Source organism: Mobula hypostoma, chromosome 21 (genome assembly GCF_963921235.1).
Source record: "Mobula hypostoma chromosome 21, sMobHyp1.1, whole genome shotgun sequence".
In the NCBI taxonomy this organism is placed as follows: Eukaryota; Metazoa; Chordata; class Chondrichthyes; order Myliobatiformes; family Myliobatidae; genus Mobula; species Mobula hypostoma.
This window is the reverse complement of record NC_086117.1, coordinates 62,539,005-62,557,396: the sequence shown is the minus strand read 5'-3', so window position 1 is coordinate 62,557,396 and position 18,392 is coordinate 62,539,005. Positions and strand designations below refer to the sequence as shown.

General features: G+C 42.5%; 1 protein-coding gene across 1 annotated transcript in view; it reads right to left on the bottom strand.

Moving 5' to 3' along the window:
• Nucleotides 1–18,392, bottom strand: part of LOC134359719 (phosphatidylinositol 4-kinase alpha-like) — a 95,068-nt gene that overhangs the window by 24,071 nt on the left and 52,605 nt on the right. The window contains exons 4-7 of the mRNA XM_063073237.1: nt 15,596–15,684; nt 12,716–12,788; nt 3,976–4,238; nt 2,517–2,583 (exon numbers count right to left, since the gene is read on the bottom strand). Coding sequence (XP_062929307.1) covers nt 2,517–2,583; nt 3,976–4,238; nt 12,716–12,788; nt 15,596–15,684 — 492 coding nt within the window. The remainder of the gene's footprint in view (nt 1–2,516; nt 2,584–3,975; nt 4,239–12,715; nt 12,789–15,595; nt 15,685–18,392) is intronic.

Here is an 18,392-nt window from a genome sequence, read left to right as displayed (position 1 = left end):
TCCACGTTTTGAAAAATCTATTTTGATCGCCCGTTCTGATATGCGTTTCTTGAACAAAAATTATATCGGGTTGGAATCGATTAATAATCTTAAAAGTCTTCCTTCGCTTAATAGGGTGATTCCAGCCACGTACATTCCAACTAATAACGCTTATCTGTTTAAGAACCATTGAATATTGTTTTTAAACACGAAAATACACGCATACCATCGCGGGCTAATCAAAGATGGCGGTGATGAGTATAACCAAATAGAAAACATGCATGCTCTGGAGCTCCATAATGGGGGAAAATACAGGATATGTGTAAAAAAAACTGAAAAATGAAATCCCACAATAAACCCCAAAATGCAAAAATACCCCCAAACCTGCCACCATCCCCAAAGATAGAAATCCGGCAAAGGAGAAAAAAATCTGGAACCCATCCCCAGGAAGAGAAGCAAAAAAGGCAGAACTCCGCGTGCCGCTCAATTTAAATAGTGATTTATACTTTATACTTTAAAAGTTTTTACTCTCAATTCCTCCCCTCCCCCTTACAAAGAAAATACATAACCTTAAGATAAGAAAGCCCAACAGAGAAGAAAGAAATGTTCATACTTAATCATTGAAAATAAAATAGGGAATGCAAAAACAGTCCCCAAAGACATCAAAGCAATACTATTAAGCCTAAACAATATAATCTCTAACAAGAGAAAAACAGCGCCATTATTCTTTAGCTTACTACCTTATTTAACAAACGAACTAAAGCTAATTATCTATTACTAAAGACTCCATAATATAAGAAAAAGTCTATATAAACTATAAGCAAACTATCACTTAATTAATAAAGAAAAAGGAAGATAGAAACAGATAACCAAACCAGTTAACAATCTGTCCACAGTATTAATTCACTCCGTATACTAAATAGACTTCAAAAAAAATCATTCTTTAGTCAAACCAAGAAGTTCACCTCTTCTTTAAATAATCCATCGATCAAAGGATATCTTCAGCATACAGAAATCTTCAAAGCCTGTTTTCTTTCAGAAAATTATTCAGTAACTCTAATATCCTTCATACATCAGCCGATTCCACAATAGAATTGACACAGTCCGATGCCGCTTGGGGATCCAAGAAGACACGAGGTGTAGAATCTCTAGGAAATAATTTTAATCTAGCAGGATATCTGAGCAATGGGAAAAGCCCTTTTGCATGCGTTATCTTCATAGCAGGTATAAATTTGATCCGCTGTTCCATAACTTCCCGTGGATAATCTTCGTAAAAATGGATCTCGGAACCGTTAAATTTAAAAACTTGCCGTTTCCTTGCACATTTTATGATTTGGTCTTTAACTTTAAAGTGAAGAAAGTTGACCAAAATTGGCCGAGCTTTATCTGACGAAGTGAAAATTCTGTGAGCTCTTTCAATATCGGGAGGCTGAGATAGAATATCCGGAAACAGAGATTGAAACAAATTGGCAAAATGGTCCAATAAATTCCCACTCTCAGAGCCTTCCTTCAGTCCAACAATTTGGATATTATTTCGACGAGATTTTGCCTCTAAATCAACAATTTTGCGTTGAGCCTGTTCCAAGCGGGTTGAAATATCCACAATCTGACGTCTCGATTCTTTAAACGCAGTATTTAAGGAAACAATATTTTCCTCAATAGTCTGTAAACTGTGTCGGAACAACTTCAACTCAGAAGTGTTATTGTCTATTTTGTTGTCGAGACCCATCAATGCACGTTCCAAACACTCAGCCCAGAGCGTATCGTCTGATTTTTCTTTCGAAGTTTTTCCCTTTCCATCGCGGTGTTCAAAAAGCTGCTTTCCACTTCATAAAGGATAGACATAATGACAACTATTTCCCTCCAAGATCCAAGAAATAAAAGTTAAACAATTCAAGGTTTAGACTGGGGAAAAGGAGGAATTAAAGGTAGCCACAAAATTTATGTATTACTCTATTGGGCTGCAGGTGGAAGTCCCCAGATTTTTTTTGATCGCAGGGCTTTCCAACCTTTTTTATGCCACAGATACCTATCATTAACCAAGGGGTCCACGGACCCCAGGTTGGGAACCCCTGCTTTAGCCAAAGGCTGGTAAATATGTGGAATTCATTGCAACAGATGGCTGTGGAAACCAAGTCATCGGATACATGTAAAGCAGAAGGTGACAAGTTATTGATTGGTAAGAATGGAGTTGAGAGGGATAATAATCAGCCGTGATGGAATGACAGAGCAGACTCGATGGGCCGAATGGTCTAATACTGCTCCTTGTCTTATGATCTTAAAGAAACATTAGAAACACTCAACGTGTCAATCAGCATGGGAAGAAAGAGAAACAGAGTTGATGTTACAATCACAAAATGCTGCAGGAACGCATCAGGTAAGGAAGCAATAATGGAGAAGAATAAACAGTCGACGTTTCAAGCCAAGACCCTTCATCAGGAGTTAATGCATTATGTTTCTCTTTCCACAGATGCTGTGTGGTCATGAAGGTTACAGCTTAAGGAGAAGAGAGCCATTTTTGCAGCATTAAGTCTTACCTTCAAAATACTGCATATTGTTCCCTCCAGGTGAGCAAGGAACAGCAGTTGAGCGTTCTGGACTCCCCTGCAGGGTTAACAAAAGCATGATGAGGGCAGATAGAAACTATCAAATACAATAGTGGATTGAAGAGATGATGCTGACATCGTGGGTAACAACAGTAGACTCAACACACGTTAAATTCTGGGCAATGAAGTTAATATATTTTAGACGATAGCACATTACATCACAGTACAGGTGCTGTGTCAACCTTTTAACCTACTCCAAAATCAGTATCACACTTCCCTCCTACATAATGGTCTATTTATCTATCATCCATGTGCCCATTAAATGTCTTATACCTCCCAAATGTATCCGCCTCCACCACCATCCCTGGCAGCGTGTACAGCACACCCACCATCCTCTGTGTAAAAAAGCCCACCTCTGACGCCCTCGCCTACACTTTCCTCTAATTACCTTAAAATGTTGCCCCCCAAGCACTAGCCACTTCCGCCTGAGGAAAAAATCTCTTGCTGTCCACTCAGTCTATTCCAATTAGAATTATAAAATACATTACAACAAAATCAACAGCTTATTAGAGGTAAAGAACTCTATCCTCAAAAGTAACCCAAGTTTAAGTATTTTTAATTACTTTCAAAATAACAAAACTTCTCTTGAAAAAGACATTAAAAGACTTTCTCAAGTCTTCCCCTTTTAGAAAATATGTCTTTCTTTAGGAACATTAAATATAATGTCACTTGGAAAGAGGTTATATTTTTGTGCAAATCTCAAAATATTTCCGAAACTTCTTTAAGTTTGCACTTTTGCCCACTCAACTTTAGTTATGATCAGAGTAAAAATTGCCATGTAAGAATGATCTTGGGAATAAAAAGGTTAATGTATGAGGAGCATTTGATGGCTCTGAGTCTGTACTCACGGGAGTTTAGAAGAATGAGGCGGGGTGGGGGGGGATCTCATTGAAACCCATCAAATGTTGAAAGGCCTCTATAAGTGGACATACTATTCTAAGAAAAATTTTACCCGTAACAACAACTAAATTTATAATAAATTTAACCTGGGAGACATTGGTCACACTGTTGGTCTTCTATCGCAAACTATCACATGACTGGCAGACAGTCAAAAGGAAGCTGGGTAGGATTGAATGAGAATTAGTGAAGGAGCGTTGCCTCAGATCATCCATCTCACTCAGAGCTTTAAGTGATTGTGCCCAAAGTTTGGGAAAGTTTTGACAGAAGGGATTCATCTGTGTAACTGTAATGACTAAGTATTCTTGAAATCCATCTCACTCAGAGCACTTGATGGCTCTGTGCCGATACTCTCTGGAGTTTAGAAGAATAGGGAGGGGCGGGATATCTCACTGAAACCTACTGAAAATGTAAAGGCTTAGATAGAGTGGACATGCCATTCTACAAAAGAATAATACCCATAACAAAAAGCAAACTTTATAATAAATGCAACCTGGGAGACATTGGTCACACTGCTGGTCTTTTGCCGCAAGCTATCACATGACTGGCAGACAGTCAAAAGGGAGCTGGGTAGGATCGATCGAAAGTCATTGAAGGAACGCCTCCTCAGTCCGTCCATCTCACTCGGAGCCTTGAGTGATTGTGCCGTTATTTTGGGAAACAGTTTTGACAGAAGGGATTCGTCCATGTAACTGTAACGACCAAATGCCCTTGCCATTCCAATCAAACATGGCACCGTGCATCTGCACATGTTTTCTGCAAAAGGTAAAAATCATTAGTGTTACCAAGCTTATCACAAGAATAGTCTTGTAATTCAGGGTTCAAAAAACAGTGGGGATAATTAACAAAATTCTGTCCTATTATTTCTAACACAGAAAAGAACTGTCAGGTTTGAAATAAACCTGGAACATGATGGCTTTCAACCAATGATTAGAAATGAGAAGTAATTTGATACAAGATGCATACTTTTGATTTTGCATTGAGATATTTGTATATTAATGGTGGGTAGAAGCAAATGACAGGCCTTAAAATCAAAACATAAGTCAAGTTTATTGTCATTTAACTACATACACTTATACTGTCAAACAAGACAATAATTCTCGGGACCAGGGTGCAAAGCACATAACACACAATAACTAATGAAAGTAAGGATAAAATCTACAGACGGATTATACATAAATAGGAGCTTGGCCAGGTGGACTGGAGGAGGTTACTGATGGGGATGATGGCAGAGCAGAGATGGCTGAAGTTTCTGGGAATACTCCACAAGGCGCAGGTAGATATGTCCCGCAGAGGAAGAAGTTCTCAAGGGGTAGGTAACCATGGCTGACAGGAGAAGTTAAGGACAGCATAAAAGTAGAAAGAGTATATAAGGCAGCAAAAGTGACTGGGAAGTTAATTGATTGGGAAGCTTTTAAAAAGCCTACAAAATGCAACTAAGAAAGCTATAAGAAGGGAAAAGATGAAATATGATGGTAGACTAGCCAATAACATAAAGCAAGATACCAAGGGAGGCTAGAGTTGACATCAGACCCCTGGAAAATGATGCTGGTGAGGTAGTAATGGCGGACAAAGAAATGGCAGATGAACTTAATGGGTACTTTGCATCTATCTTCACTGTGGAAGATACTAGCAGTGTGTCAGAGATCCATGAGTGTCAGGGAGCAGGAGTGAGTGCCATTGCAATTACAAAGGAAAAAGTGCTAGGCAAACTCAAAGGTCTTAAGGTGGACAAGTCACCTGGACCAGATGGACTACATCCCAGATTCCTGAGGGAGGCTGGTGAAGAGATAACAGATGTATTGGTCATGATCTTTCAGAATCACTTGATTCTGGCATGGTATTGGAGGACTGGAAGATTGCAAAGATCACTCTACATTTTAAGAAGGGAGGAAGGCAAAAGAAAAGAAATTATAGGCCAAGTAGCCTAACCTCAGTGGTTGGGAAAATGTTAGAGTCTATTATTAAGGATGAGGCTTTGGGGTACATGGAGACTAATGACAAAATAAGTCAAAGTCAGCATAGTTTCTGTAAAGGGAAATATTACCAAGCAAATGTGCTGAAGTTCTTCAAGGAAGTAACATGCGGGGTGGACAAAGGAGAGGCAGTGGATGTCATTTACTTGGATTTGCAGAAGACATTTGATAAGGTGCCACACATGAGGCTGCTCAACAAGATAAATTCCTATGGCGTTACAAGAAATACACTGGCATGTGTAGAGGAATAGCTGACAGACAGGAGGCAGCAAGTGGGAATAAAAGGAGCCTTTTCTGGTTGGCTACCAGTGACTAGTGGTGTTCCTTAGGAGTCAGTATTGGGACCACTAAATTTCACATTGTTTGTCGATGATTTGGATAATGGAATTGATGGTTTTGTGGAAAAATTTGCGGATGATACGAAGATAGTGGAGGGGTAGATAGTGCTGAGGAAGCAATGCTATTGCACCAGGACTTAGACAAATTGGTAGAATGGGCAAAAAAAGTGGCAGGCAGAATGCAGTGTTGGGAAATGTATGATAATTCATTTTGGTAAAAGGAACAATAGTGTGAACTATTATCTAAACAAGGAGAAAGTTCAAACATCAGAGGTGCAAAGGGACTTAGGAGTCCTTGTGGCAAGACTTCCAGAAGGTTAATTTACACGTAAAGAAGGTAAAGGCAATGTTGGCATTTATTTCAACAGGAATAGAGAATAAAAGCAAGGAGATAATACTGAGCCTTTATAAGACACTAGTCAGGCCGCACTTGGAGTAATGTCAACAGTTTTGGGCCCCATTCACAGTAAGGATGTGCTGTGATTGGAGAGTCCAGAGGAGGTTCACAAGAATGTTTCCGGGAAAGAAGGGGTGAACAAATGAGGAGAATTTGGCAGCTTTGGGCCTGTACTCAACAGAATTTAGAAGAATGTTGGGGGCTCTCATTGAAACCTACTGAATGTTGAAAGGACTAGATAGCGTAGATATGGAGAGAATGTTTCCTTTGGTGGCGATATCCAGAACTAGAAGGAACAGCCTCAAAATTGAGGGGCGACCTTTTAGAACAGAGGTAAGGATTATTTTTTTGAGCCAGAGAGTAGTGAATCTGTGGAATGCTCTGCCTCAGACAACAGTGGAGGCCAAGTTTGTGTCGTTTAAAGTTAAATTGGATAGATATATGGACAGGAAAGGAATGGAGGATTATGGACCGAGTGCAGGTCGGTCGGACTAGGTGAGAGTAGGAGTTCGGCACGGACTAGAAGGGCTGTAATTGTTATATGGCTATATGGTATTTTTAAGGTGGAAGTTGACAGTTTCCTGATCGGTCAGGACATCAAAGGACATGGCGAGAAGGCAGGTGTCTAGGGTTGAGTGGGATCTGGGATCAGCCATGATGAAATGGTGGAGCAGACTTGATGGGCTGAATGGCCTAATTCTGCTCCTATGTCTTATGGTCTTATGATTTTACAAAAAAACGTAAGTGCATAAGTTAACTATTGTAAGGTACAGAACAGATTAACCAATGACACCTCAAATATGACGTGGCAGGGGGTTCAGAAGCCTGATGGTCTGAGTGAAGAAACTGTTTCCTATCCTGATCGTTCTTGTCTTTGTGCATCGGAGTTTCCTGCCTGATGGTAGAAAGTCAGAGGATGCTGGGTGGATGGGTGGGATCCTTAATAATACTGAGGGCCCTGCGAATGCAGCACTCCTGATAAATGTCCCTGATGGATGGTAGGGAGACTTCTATGATCCTCTCAGCCATTCTCACAGTCCTTTGTACAGACTTCCAGTCCAATGCTCGGCTGCTCATATACCAGATAGATTTGCAACTGGTCAGGACGCTGTCAATGATAAGCAGCACTCAATAGCAGAAACTGATTTTCATGCAGCTCCTCTATGCTCTCGATGGTGACAAGCTGTAAACCCTTTCAGTCATGTGGGCAGATTCACACAACTTGATAGGAGAGGTACCATTGATTCCCACTAGCTTACACTTCCCAGCCTTGCGTCAATTTCCTTCCTTTGATTGTGTGTCTTATCCCTTGATTCCAACAGAAGTTCATCCACCCCTTTGACAAATAATCAAACAGCCTTCAGTTACATTAGCACCATTAAAGATCCTTGATATTCCATCACGGAGAACTTCTGCTGATCAAAAAGAAAGTTGGCGTACACACAAAAAAATACAAATTAAAAATATCTAATATCAGAGGGCATGCATTGAAGGTGAGAGAGAGGGTTGGTTTAAAGGTAGATATCAGAGATACTCAGAGAGTGGTGGATGCCTGGAATGCGCTGCCTGGTATAGTGGTAGAGGCAAATACATTGTAGTCTTTCAAGAGATGTTTGAATAGGCACATGGATGTGAGGACGATAGAGGAATATGGACACTGCATAGGTAGGAGGGATTAGAATTTGGGTGTTTGTGAGCAACACACACAAAACACTGGAGGAACTCAGCAGGCCAGGCAGCATCTATGCAAAAGAGCAAACAGTTGATGTTTCGAGCTGAGACCCTTCAGCAGGACTGGAGAAAAAAAAGATGAGGAGTGGAGTTTAAAAGAGGGGGGAGGGGAGGGAGAAACAAAAGGTGTTGGGTGAAACCGAGAGTGGAGAGGTAAAGAGCTGGGAAGTTGATTAGTGAAAGAGATACAGGGCTGGAGAAGTGGGGGTCTGATAGGAAAGGACAGACGGCCAAGGAAGAAAGAAAAGGGGGAGGAGCACCAGAGGGAGGCGATGGGCAGGCAAGGAGATAAGATGAAAGAGGGAAAAGGGGATGAGGAATGGTGAAGCAGGATAGGCTATTACCGGAAGTTAGAGAAATCAATGTTCATGCCATCAGGCTGAAGGCTACCCAGATGGAATATAAGATGTTGTTCCTCCAACTTGAGAGTGGCCTCATCGCGACAGTGGAAGAGACATATCAGAGTGGAATTCAAATGGGTGGCCACTGGGAGATCCCACTTTTTCAGGCGGATGGAGCATAGATGCTTGGTGAAGCGGTCTCCCAATTTATGCTGGGTCTATAGAGGAGGCCACACCAGGAGCACTGGACACAATATATGACCCCAACAGAGAGCAGATGCGGTGAAGACGGAGGAATTGAGAGAAGGGGATGCCGTTTTTACAAGTAACAGGGTGAGAAGAGGTATAGTCCAGGTAGTTGTGAGAATCCATGGGTTTATAATAGACATCAATAGACATGCCGTCTCCATAGACAGAAACAGAGAGTTCGAGAAAGGGGAGAGAGGTGTTGGAAATGGACCAGGTAAGTTCGAGGGCAGGGTGGAAGGTGGAGGCAAAGAGGATGAAGTTGATGAGTTCCGCATAGGTGCAGGAAGCAGCGCCAATGCAGTTGTCGATGTAGCATATAAAAAATGGGGGATGGACATCAGTGTGGGCTTGGAACATAGACTGTTCCACGTAGCCAACAAAAAAGCAGGCATAGCTACGGCCCATGCGAGTGCTCGTGGCTACACCTTTTGTTTGAAGGAAGTAGGAGGAACCAAAGGAGAAACTATTAAGCATGAGGACAAGTTCCGCTAGATGAAGGAGAGTACTGGTGGAGGGGAACTGGTTGGGTCGGGTGTCCAGAAAAAAGCGGAGAGCTTGGAGGGCTTCCTGGTGGGGGATGCAGGTGTATAGGGACTGGGCATCCATAGTGAGAATAAGATGATGGGGACCAGGAAATTTGAAATCATTGAAAATACCCAGAGTGTGTGAAGTGTCACAGATGTAGGGAGGAGGGAATGAACTAGGGGGGATAAAACAGAGTCAAGGTATGCAGTTATGAGTTCAGTGGGGCAGAAACAAGATGAAACACTGGGTCTACCTGGACAAGCGGGTTTGTGGATCTTGGGTAGGTAGAAACAGGAGGTGCAGGCTGCGGGAACAATGAGGTTGGTAGCAGTAGATGGGAGATCCCCAAAGCTAATAAGGTAGGTGATGGTGATGGTGCTCGTGCTCCTTAGTGGGGTCCTGTTCGAGGGGTAGGTAAGGGGAGGTGTCTGACAGTTGTCGCTGGGCCTCAACAAGATAGAGATTAGTACACCAGACTACTACAGCATCCCCCTTATCTGCGGGTTTGATGGTGAGGTTAGGATTAGTGGGGAGCGAGTGGAGAACAGAGCTTTCAGAAGGAGTGAGGTTGAAATTGGAGAGAGAAGTGTTGCAGTCGAGACAGTTGATATCCCGTCAGCAGAGCAGGCAGAATACCTGAGCGGAATATCCAGAAAGAAGAGGAGGATTGAAGACAGGAGAAGAGGTCATCTGTGTGTGGTGGAGAGTCCTTGCCAAAGAAGTAGGCTGGGAAACCGAGGCGGCACGGCGGACATGGAACTCACTGAGAGATAAAGGTGAGGCCCCTACTGAGGACAGAATGTTCTGCCTCAGAGAGGGGTAGGTCGGAGGTAATGATGAAGACCCGGCACACTGGGATTGGAGGGGGGAAGGGGGTCGGTAGTATCTGAGGAGAAGGGAGGTTTGGGTGTTCAGGGATGGTGAGGTGTAAAGAAGATGGAGTCTCCAAGGACCCAAGAGCTGGTAGTGGGACCTAAGAGAGACGGGATTGCGCAGTGGTGGTGGAGGAAGGGGAAACTGGGGTTCCAGGGGCAGCACGTGAAGTCCCGGCCTAGATATCAAGGCTATAGTCGGGTTGGAGGCTGCGTAATCAGCACTTTGGAGGTGACCAAGGTCGTTGGAACCCGCATTGATGGTAGTGGAGTCCAGGTTTTGAATCTGCTCTGTATCATTATAGCCGTTGTGTTGAATGTGCTCTGGATCGTTAGAGCCGATGTTTTAAATCTGCTCCAGAACGCTAGAGCCCTTGTTTTAAATCTGCTCTGGAACATTAGAACCATTGTGTTGAATCTGCTCTGGATCGTTAGAGACGATGCTTTAAATCTACTCTGGAACGTCAGAGCCATTGTTTTGAATCTGCTCTGCAATGTTAGAGCTATTGCTTTATCCTTCCATTGGCAGTTTTTGATTTGATTTTTAGCTGATTTGGCATAACCTTGTGGGCCAAAGGGCCTGTTCGTGTGCTGTACTGTTCTGTGTTCTATGTTCTATGTTCTAAATCCATGCAGTTACTAAAAACCAGCATAATCAAAGACCCACCTACATTTCCAATTCCCTTCTTCAGAAGCTGAAAAAAGCCTGAAAGTATGTACCACTAGGCTCCAAGACATCTTCTACTCCAATGTTAAATAGTTCCCAAGAACAATAAGCGGACTCTCTGGTTATGATTTTTCACCTTCTCATTTCCCTGCATTGCACTCTCTCTATCACTGTTTCAAATTGATAAATAGAGTGGAGAATCTGTGAAATTCATTGCCACAGGTGGCTATGGAGGCCAAGTCTTTATGTATATTTAAGGCAGAGGTTGATAGATTCTTGATTGGTCATGGCATGAAGGGAGATGGGGAGAAGACAGGATTTTGGGGCTGAAAGAAAAAATGGGCCAGCCATGATGAAATGGGCCAAATGGCCTAATCATGTTCCTATATCTTATGGTCTTATGGTCTTTATTCTGCATTGTCATTGCTTTACCTTGTTCTACCTCAATGTACTGTGCACCAGTTTGAGCTGTATGAACTGTATGCAAGACATTCGCAGTACACAAGTTCAAATTGATAAGAATAAACTGTTTCCATTCCAACTTGGTCATATAGGATTCTGTTTCACACAGGTACATCACGTCCACTCTGTGATATGATGGATGTGCAGTAGTGTGCAAAAGTCTTTGGGCAACAAGGTGGAGATACACCTCTACCAAAGGAGGTGTAAGGCGCTCCATCCTTCCACTGGCCTGCAGGTCACCCTCAGGCAAGGTGTAGCACCTGCTTAGTTCCTCCCCTCCCACCCCGATCAGGGTCACATGAAGCCATGGTAGGATAGTGGATGGTCATACAAGAAGCTGGTGCTTATCATAAGTCCTGACGCCAGGCAGACAATCTCTAAAGTAGTGGTCGCCAACCAGTCAATCGCGATCGACCAGTCGATCTTTGAGACTTTTCCAGTAGATCCCGAAAAAAAATTTAAAATGCACACCGGGCAGAAAAGATCGGAAGTAAAAACCCCCAAACCTGGGAGCACCACTACATTACCATTATCCTAATCGGCATCAACCTATCTTTATAATGCTAACATTACAACACTTCTCCCCCTTTAAATTCCAACATTCCCCAAATGTAAAAGAACTGGAAAACAAAAAAAAGTGGTGTCATTAGCTTGCGTACCTCTGAAACTTATACTAGTGTCTCAGTAACAGTTTACCAATACAAAACACCTGAAAAACCTGGCAGACTCAACATTCAGTCTAACAAAGGAAACTGTCCATTCAAATATTCAGTCTGTCAGGAGGTTTGCGAGGGTGCTGTGCTGCAACAGATGAAAATTATTAAATCAAACTACAGGAGCTGTCTTACTGACAGACACCTCACAGACTGTCTCAGACTGGTTGTTTGTAGTTATGAGCCAAATTTCAGGGAACTAGCAGAAAGTATTCAGCCCCAGTCATCACACTGAGTGCAACAGTCAATTTTTATTCATTTATTTTTCATGTTGAAATAAAATTAAATAATGAAACATAGAATTAAAGGTGTTGTAATGTGAGCATTATAAAAATAAGTAATACCAATTAAGATACTGGTAACATAGCAATACTCCTGCTACAGCCGCCTGCAAAGAAAGACTGCTTCCAGGGCTGCGGGGCTCCACTTCTGGCCTCTTCTACCCGGTGCGCATGCGTGCGTCTAAACGATTTAGTAGGTTGATCTTGCCTTTCACTAAGGCCAAGGTAGGGGATCCTGGGCTTAAAAAGGTTGACGACCACTACTCTAAAGTATTGATAATGGCTGGGGTCACCCGTCTTGTAGAGACACTGCCCAGAAGAAGGTAATGGCAAAAGACTTCTCTAGAAAAATTTACCAAGAACAATCACGGTCATGGAAAGATGACGACTGCCTACATCATAGTACACAGCACATAATGATGATGATGCAAAAGTCTTAGGCACCCCAGCTATACATATGTGCCTAAGCATTTCGCACAGTACTGTATATAGCAGGTGGTCAGTGAGCTTCACTGGCTCATTTGCCAATGGACATTCAAGACAATTAATGAAACATCCTTTTAAATCTTTTACCCTCCAGTTGAGGGCCAGCTCTGGAACCAACTCCTTCACACTAATCTACCATTTTATGAAATTAAAGAATTTTGATATCAACCTTAGGAAAATTAATGTTTCCCGTACCTTTATCCTGAGTCTGAGGTGCCAGACACATTCCCAAAAGCACTTCCATTACATCCAATATTGCCTTTAGAATCTGAAAAATGATTATAAAATATTAATAATGGAAAACTAAGTTTTAAAAGAGAGTGTTAAATGCATTAAAGGGCTGCTGAGAGGCAACTTGCACCTTGAAAATTGTATCTTATAAGATAATACTTCACACACCAGAGGGAATAAACCTGTTATTCAAATTTTAAGTCCAAAATAAATTTATTATCAAAGTACAGCATACACAGTACTATGAAAAAGTCTAAGACACATGTAAAAAATTCTGTAAAGCAAAGATGCTTTCAAAAACAATGAAACAAAAAGTTTCTATATGTCAAAAAAATTACTTTGGCTATCTCGCTTGCTTCTGTCACTCCAGGTAATCCCAGTCAACCTCAATAATGTTGAGATCAGGGCTCAGTGGAGACCACACCACTTGCCGTAGAACTCCTTGTTCTACTTTTCACTGAAGGTAGTTCTTTATAACCTTGGCCATGTGTTTGGGGTCAGTATCCTGCTACAGGATGAAGTTGGGACTGATCAGTTGCCTCCCTGATGGTATTGCATGATGGATGAGAATCTGCTTATACCTCTCAGCATTGAGGAATCCATTAAGTCTGATTGGATCACCAACTCCATTTGTTGAAATTCAGCCTCAAATCTGCAGTGAACCTCTGCCATTCTTCACTATTCTCTACAGACACTCATCTATGTAGTGCTCTCCAGCTCTTCTACAGACTAACTGCCTCCTGTTTGAGCCAAAAACGTCAAATTTTGACTTGTCAGTCCAGAGCTCTTGCTCAGCACCCCCATCCTTGTGTTTTTGTGCACAGGTGAGTCTCTTGAATTTGTTTCCATTCGGAGGAATAGTTTTTTGGCAGCAACTCATCCATGAAAACAACTTCTGCAAAGACTTCTCTGGACTGTAGAGAGATGTTCCTGGGTTCCAGTGGTTTCTGTGAGTTCATAACTAATAGCAATGCTGAACCTCTTCCAATTTAGAAGGGTTGTCAGTTTGATGCATCTCTCGTCTGCTGTACTCAAGTTTCCGTGGTTGACCAATGCTTTTCTAGTCCTCAACCTTGCCCATTTGTTTCTGCTTTGTCGGAAGAGCTTGGACAACACATCTTGAAATTCCTGTCAGCCACAAATTTCTGCTTGGAAGAGAACCTGCTGAAGCAGGATGACCACCTTGTGCCTTGTTGCTGTGCTCACTCTTGCCATGGTGTCAGAATTGATGATTTAGAGGTTAACCTGTCATAACTGATATACCCTCACCTTTTAGCGTGGTTGTCCTTCACCCAGTTTGATTTCTTCTACACCTGTTTCTGTTTCAGTTAATCAGTTTAGTTCATTCAGCTCACTGTCATTGATCATTAGCACCTGTTGTTATCTTTGTTCAATCATGTACTGAGCTACATAACTACAAAGTCATCAAGATTTTATTTGAAAAGTGGTATATTACTTAATATCAAAATCACAAAAAAATCTGCAGATGCTGCAAATCTAAAGCAACTCAAACAAAATGCTGAAGGAATGCAGCAGGTCAGGCAGCATCTATGGGAAAGAGTAAACAGTCGATGTTTTGGCTTGAGACCAGTCTTGGCCCAAAATGTCGACTGTTTACTCTTTTCCATAAACGCTGCCTGGCCTGCTGAGTTCCTTCAGCATTTTGTGTGTGTTGGTTTCACTGATTTTTTTTAAAAAACAGAATACAAAAAAATTCTCTGTAACGTTTAATTTTTCGGAAAATTAATATTTGGAAATTTAAAATTTTGTAGGACAAAAAATAAACACCAAAAACAAAATTTATATTTTAAAAATCTAGAGTGTCTAAGATTTTAGTACAGTACTGTGTGTGTAACCATATGCTACCCTGTGATGCGTTTTCTTGTGGGCATTTACAGCAAATTCATGGTTTATTGTTCAAAAACACAAAACACACATTTCTCAGAGCAAGCACTCATAAAGAAATTGGGAATATAGATAACCAAAGGGTACACATTCTTCTAATAATTGAAAAGTAACTTATATCAATTAAACTGTTAATACCTAATTGCTACAGATTTAGAATTACAGCAATTTTTCAATAATATATAACAATACTGTTATAACACAAGACTAATCATAGATTTGGTTAAAAATTCAGAACAAATTGTGGGCCAAAGGGCCCGCACTATGATGTACTATTCTATGTTCTATTACCTAATTCAAATAATTAGTATTTAAATAGTTACAGGCATTTCTAGCAAAATAAATTTTCCAGTGTATGCAGAACTGAAGCTTTATAAGGCAGTCAAACCACAACTGGAGTATTGTAGCAGATTAGGGCCCCTTATCTAAGACAAGACGTACTAGCATTGCAGAAGATTCAAGAGGTTCATGGAAATGAAAGACTTAACATCTGAGGAGTGTTTGATGGCTCTGGGCTCGTACATACTGACGTTTAGAAGAATGAGGGGGGAATCTCATTGAAACCTATTGAAAGGCCTAGACAGAGCGGAAGTGGAGAGGATGTCTCCTACGTGGAGGAGTCTGGGACCAGAGGACACAGCCTCAGAAAACAAGGATGTCCCTTTAGAACAGAGATGAGAAGGAATTTCTTTATCCAGTGGGTGATGAGTCTGTAGAATTCAATGCCACAGACGGCTGGAGAGGCCAAGTCCGTGAGTATATTTAAAGCAGACATTGATAGGTTCTTGATTAGATAGGTATCAAAGGTTACAGAGGGAAGTCAGGAGAATGGGGTTGAGAGGGATAATAAATCAGCCATGATGAAATGGCAGAGCAGACTCAATAGCCTAATACTGTCCCTATATCTTACGGTCTTATGTAATCAGAATACTGTCTCACCTGTCCTGTTAACGTAGAATCTTTCTGGGCTACATCAAAAAGTAGAGTCACTAAGCAGAAGCTGAAGTTTTCAGCAATTGGAAGCTTTCCTGCAAGGTAGAAACAAACAGCAATGTTTAAACTTTCTCCTCAACAACTTTCCATTGACAAGTGATGCCCACACTCAACATATAAAAATTCACATGAATCCTACTCCTGTCCAAAGATGTACTTACCATGACGAAATTAAAAATCTGTAGATTCTTGATAGAGTGGATGGGTGAGGAGGGAGTCTAAGACCAAACTATACAGCCTCAGAGGAATGTCCATTTAGAGACGAGGAGAGTACTAAATCTGTGAAATATGTTGCCACAGGCAGCTGTGGAGGGCAAGTCATTGGGTATATGTAAGGCAGAAATTGACAGATTGCAGCTCCTTAGGGACTGGGTTAGGGAACTGGAGCTGCAGCTCGATGACCTTCATCTGGTCAGGGAAAGTGAAGAGGTGATAGAGAGGAGCTACAAGCAAGTGGTCACACTGGTGCCTTGGAAGTCAGATAAGTGGGTAACAGTTAGGACAGGGAAGGGCAAGAGGCAGAGTACCCCTGTGGCTGTGTACAATAAGTACTCCTGTTTGAGTACTGTTGCGGGGGACGGCGTACCTGGAGGAAGCAACACTGGCCGCGCCTCTGGCACAGAGTCCGGCCCTGTGGCTCAGAAGGGTAGGGAATGGAAGATGGCAGCAGTAATAGGGGACTCGATAGTTAGGGGGTCAGACAGGAACGCAGATGGTAGTTTGCCTCCCAGGTGCCAGAGTCCGGGATGTTTCTGATCACGTCCACGATATCCTGAAGTGGGAAGGTGAACAGCCAGAGGTCGTGGTACATATTGGTACCAATGACATACGTAGGAAAAGGGAGGAGGTCCTGAAAACAGACTACAGGGAGTTAGGAAGGAAGTTGAGAAGCAGCACCGCAAAGGTAGTGGTCTCGGGATTACTGCCTGTGCCACACGACAGTGAGTATAGGAATAGAGTGAGGTGGAGGATAAATGTGTGGCTGAGGGATTGGAATAGGGGGCAGGGATTCAGATTTCTGGATCATTGGGACCACTCTTGGGGCAGGTGTGACCTGTACAAAAAGGACGGTTGCATTTGAATCGGAGGGGGATCAATATCCCGGCAAAGAGGTTTGCTAAGGCTATCAGGGAGAGTTTAAACTAGAGTTTAAACTTGGGAACCAAACTGAAGAGACGGAGGAAGAGGCTGTTGGCTCACAAATGGAGAAAGCTTGTAGACAGTGTGAGAGGGAGGATAGGCAGGTGAAAGAGAAGGGATGCACTCAGACTGATGGTTTGAGATTAGATTAGATTATGAGAACACTCAGTCCTCTTCTTATTGTCATTTAGAAATGCATACATGCGTTAAGAAATGATACAATGTTTCTCCGGAGTGATATCACAGAAAACAGGACAAACCAAAGACTAACACTGACAGAACTACATAATTATAATATATAGTTACAGCAGTTCAAAGAAATACCATAATTTGATGAAGAACAAACCATGGGCACGGTAAATAAAGTCTCAAAAGTCCCCGAGTCGATCAACTCCTGAGTCTCCAATAGCAGGCAGCAAAAGGGAGAAACTCCCTGCCATAAACCTCCAGGCACCGTCAACTTGCTGATGCCTTGGAAGCACCCAACCACAACCGACACTGAGTCCATCTGTCCAAAAACTTCGAGCTTCCAACCACCCTCTCCAATACAGCCTCCCGAGCGCCATCCTCTGCCGAGCGTCTTCGGCCTCGCCTCAGCTGCTGAAACACGTAAAGCTGAGAATTCCGGGGCCTTTTGCTCCGGAGATTCCGGTTACCACACAGTAGCAGCGGCAGCGAAGCGGGCATTTCAGAAGTTTTCCAGATGTTCCTCCATGCTCTCACGTCTGTCTTCATCAAATCAGAATTGTGCATGGTCCCCTACTTGACAGATAACAGACATCACTACCAAAGTGGCCGCTCGCAATGTGTCTATTTTAATGCAAGAAGCATCATGAACAAGGCCGATGAATTACGAGCGTGGATCAATACTTGGAACTATGATGTCCTAGCCATTGCAGAGACTTGGGTGGTTCAGGGGCAGGAATGGTTACTTAAGAGTGCCAGGCCATAGATGTTTCAGAAAGGACAGGGAGGAAGGCAAAAGGGGTGGGGCTGTGGCACTGCTGATCAGAGATAGTGTCAAGGCTGCAGAAAAGGAGGAAGTCATGAAGGAATTGTCTACTGAGTCTCTATGGGTTGAAGTTAGAAAAAGGAAGAGGATCAATTACTCTACTGGGTGTTTTTTATAGACCACCCAATAGTAACAGGGACATAGAGGAGCAGATAGGGAGACAGATTCTGGAAAGGTGTAATAATAATAGGGTGGTGGGAGATTTTAATTTTCCAAATATTGATTGGCATCTCCCGAGAGCAAGCGGTTCAGATGGGGTGGAGTTTGTTGGTGTGTTCAGGAAGGATTCCTGACACAATGCGTAGATAAGCCCAGAAGAGGAGAGACTGTACTTGATCTGGTATTGGGAAATGAACCTGGTCAGGTGTCAGATCTCTTGGTGGGAGAGCATTTTGGAGATAGTGATCGCAATTCTATCTCCTTTAGCTCCAGGCAGTCGACAACTTCACCTCCCTGGGCAGCATACTCTCTCGCGCAGTGAACATAGACGCTGAGGTCAACAACAGGATTGCCAAAGCCAGTGCCGCCTTTGGGAGACTCCGTGAGAACGTCTGGGAGCGGAGAGGACTCAGCCTTACCACCAAGCTGAAG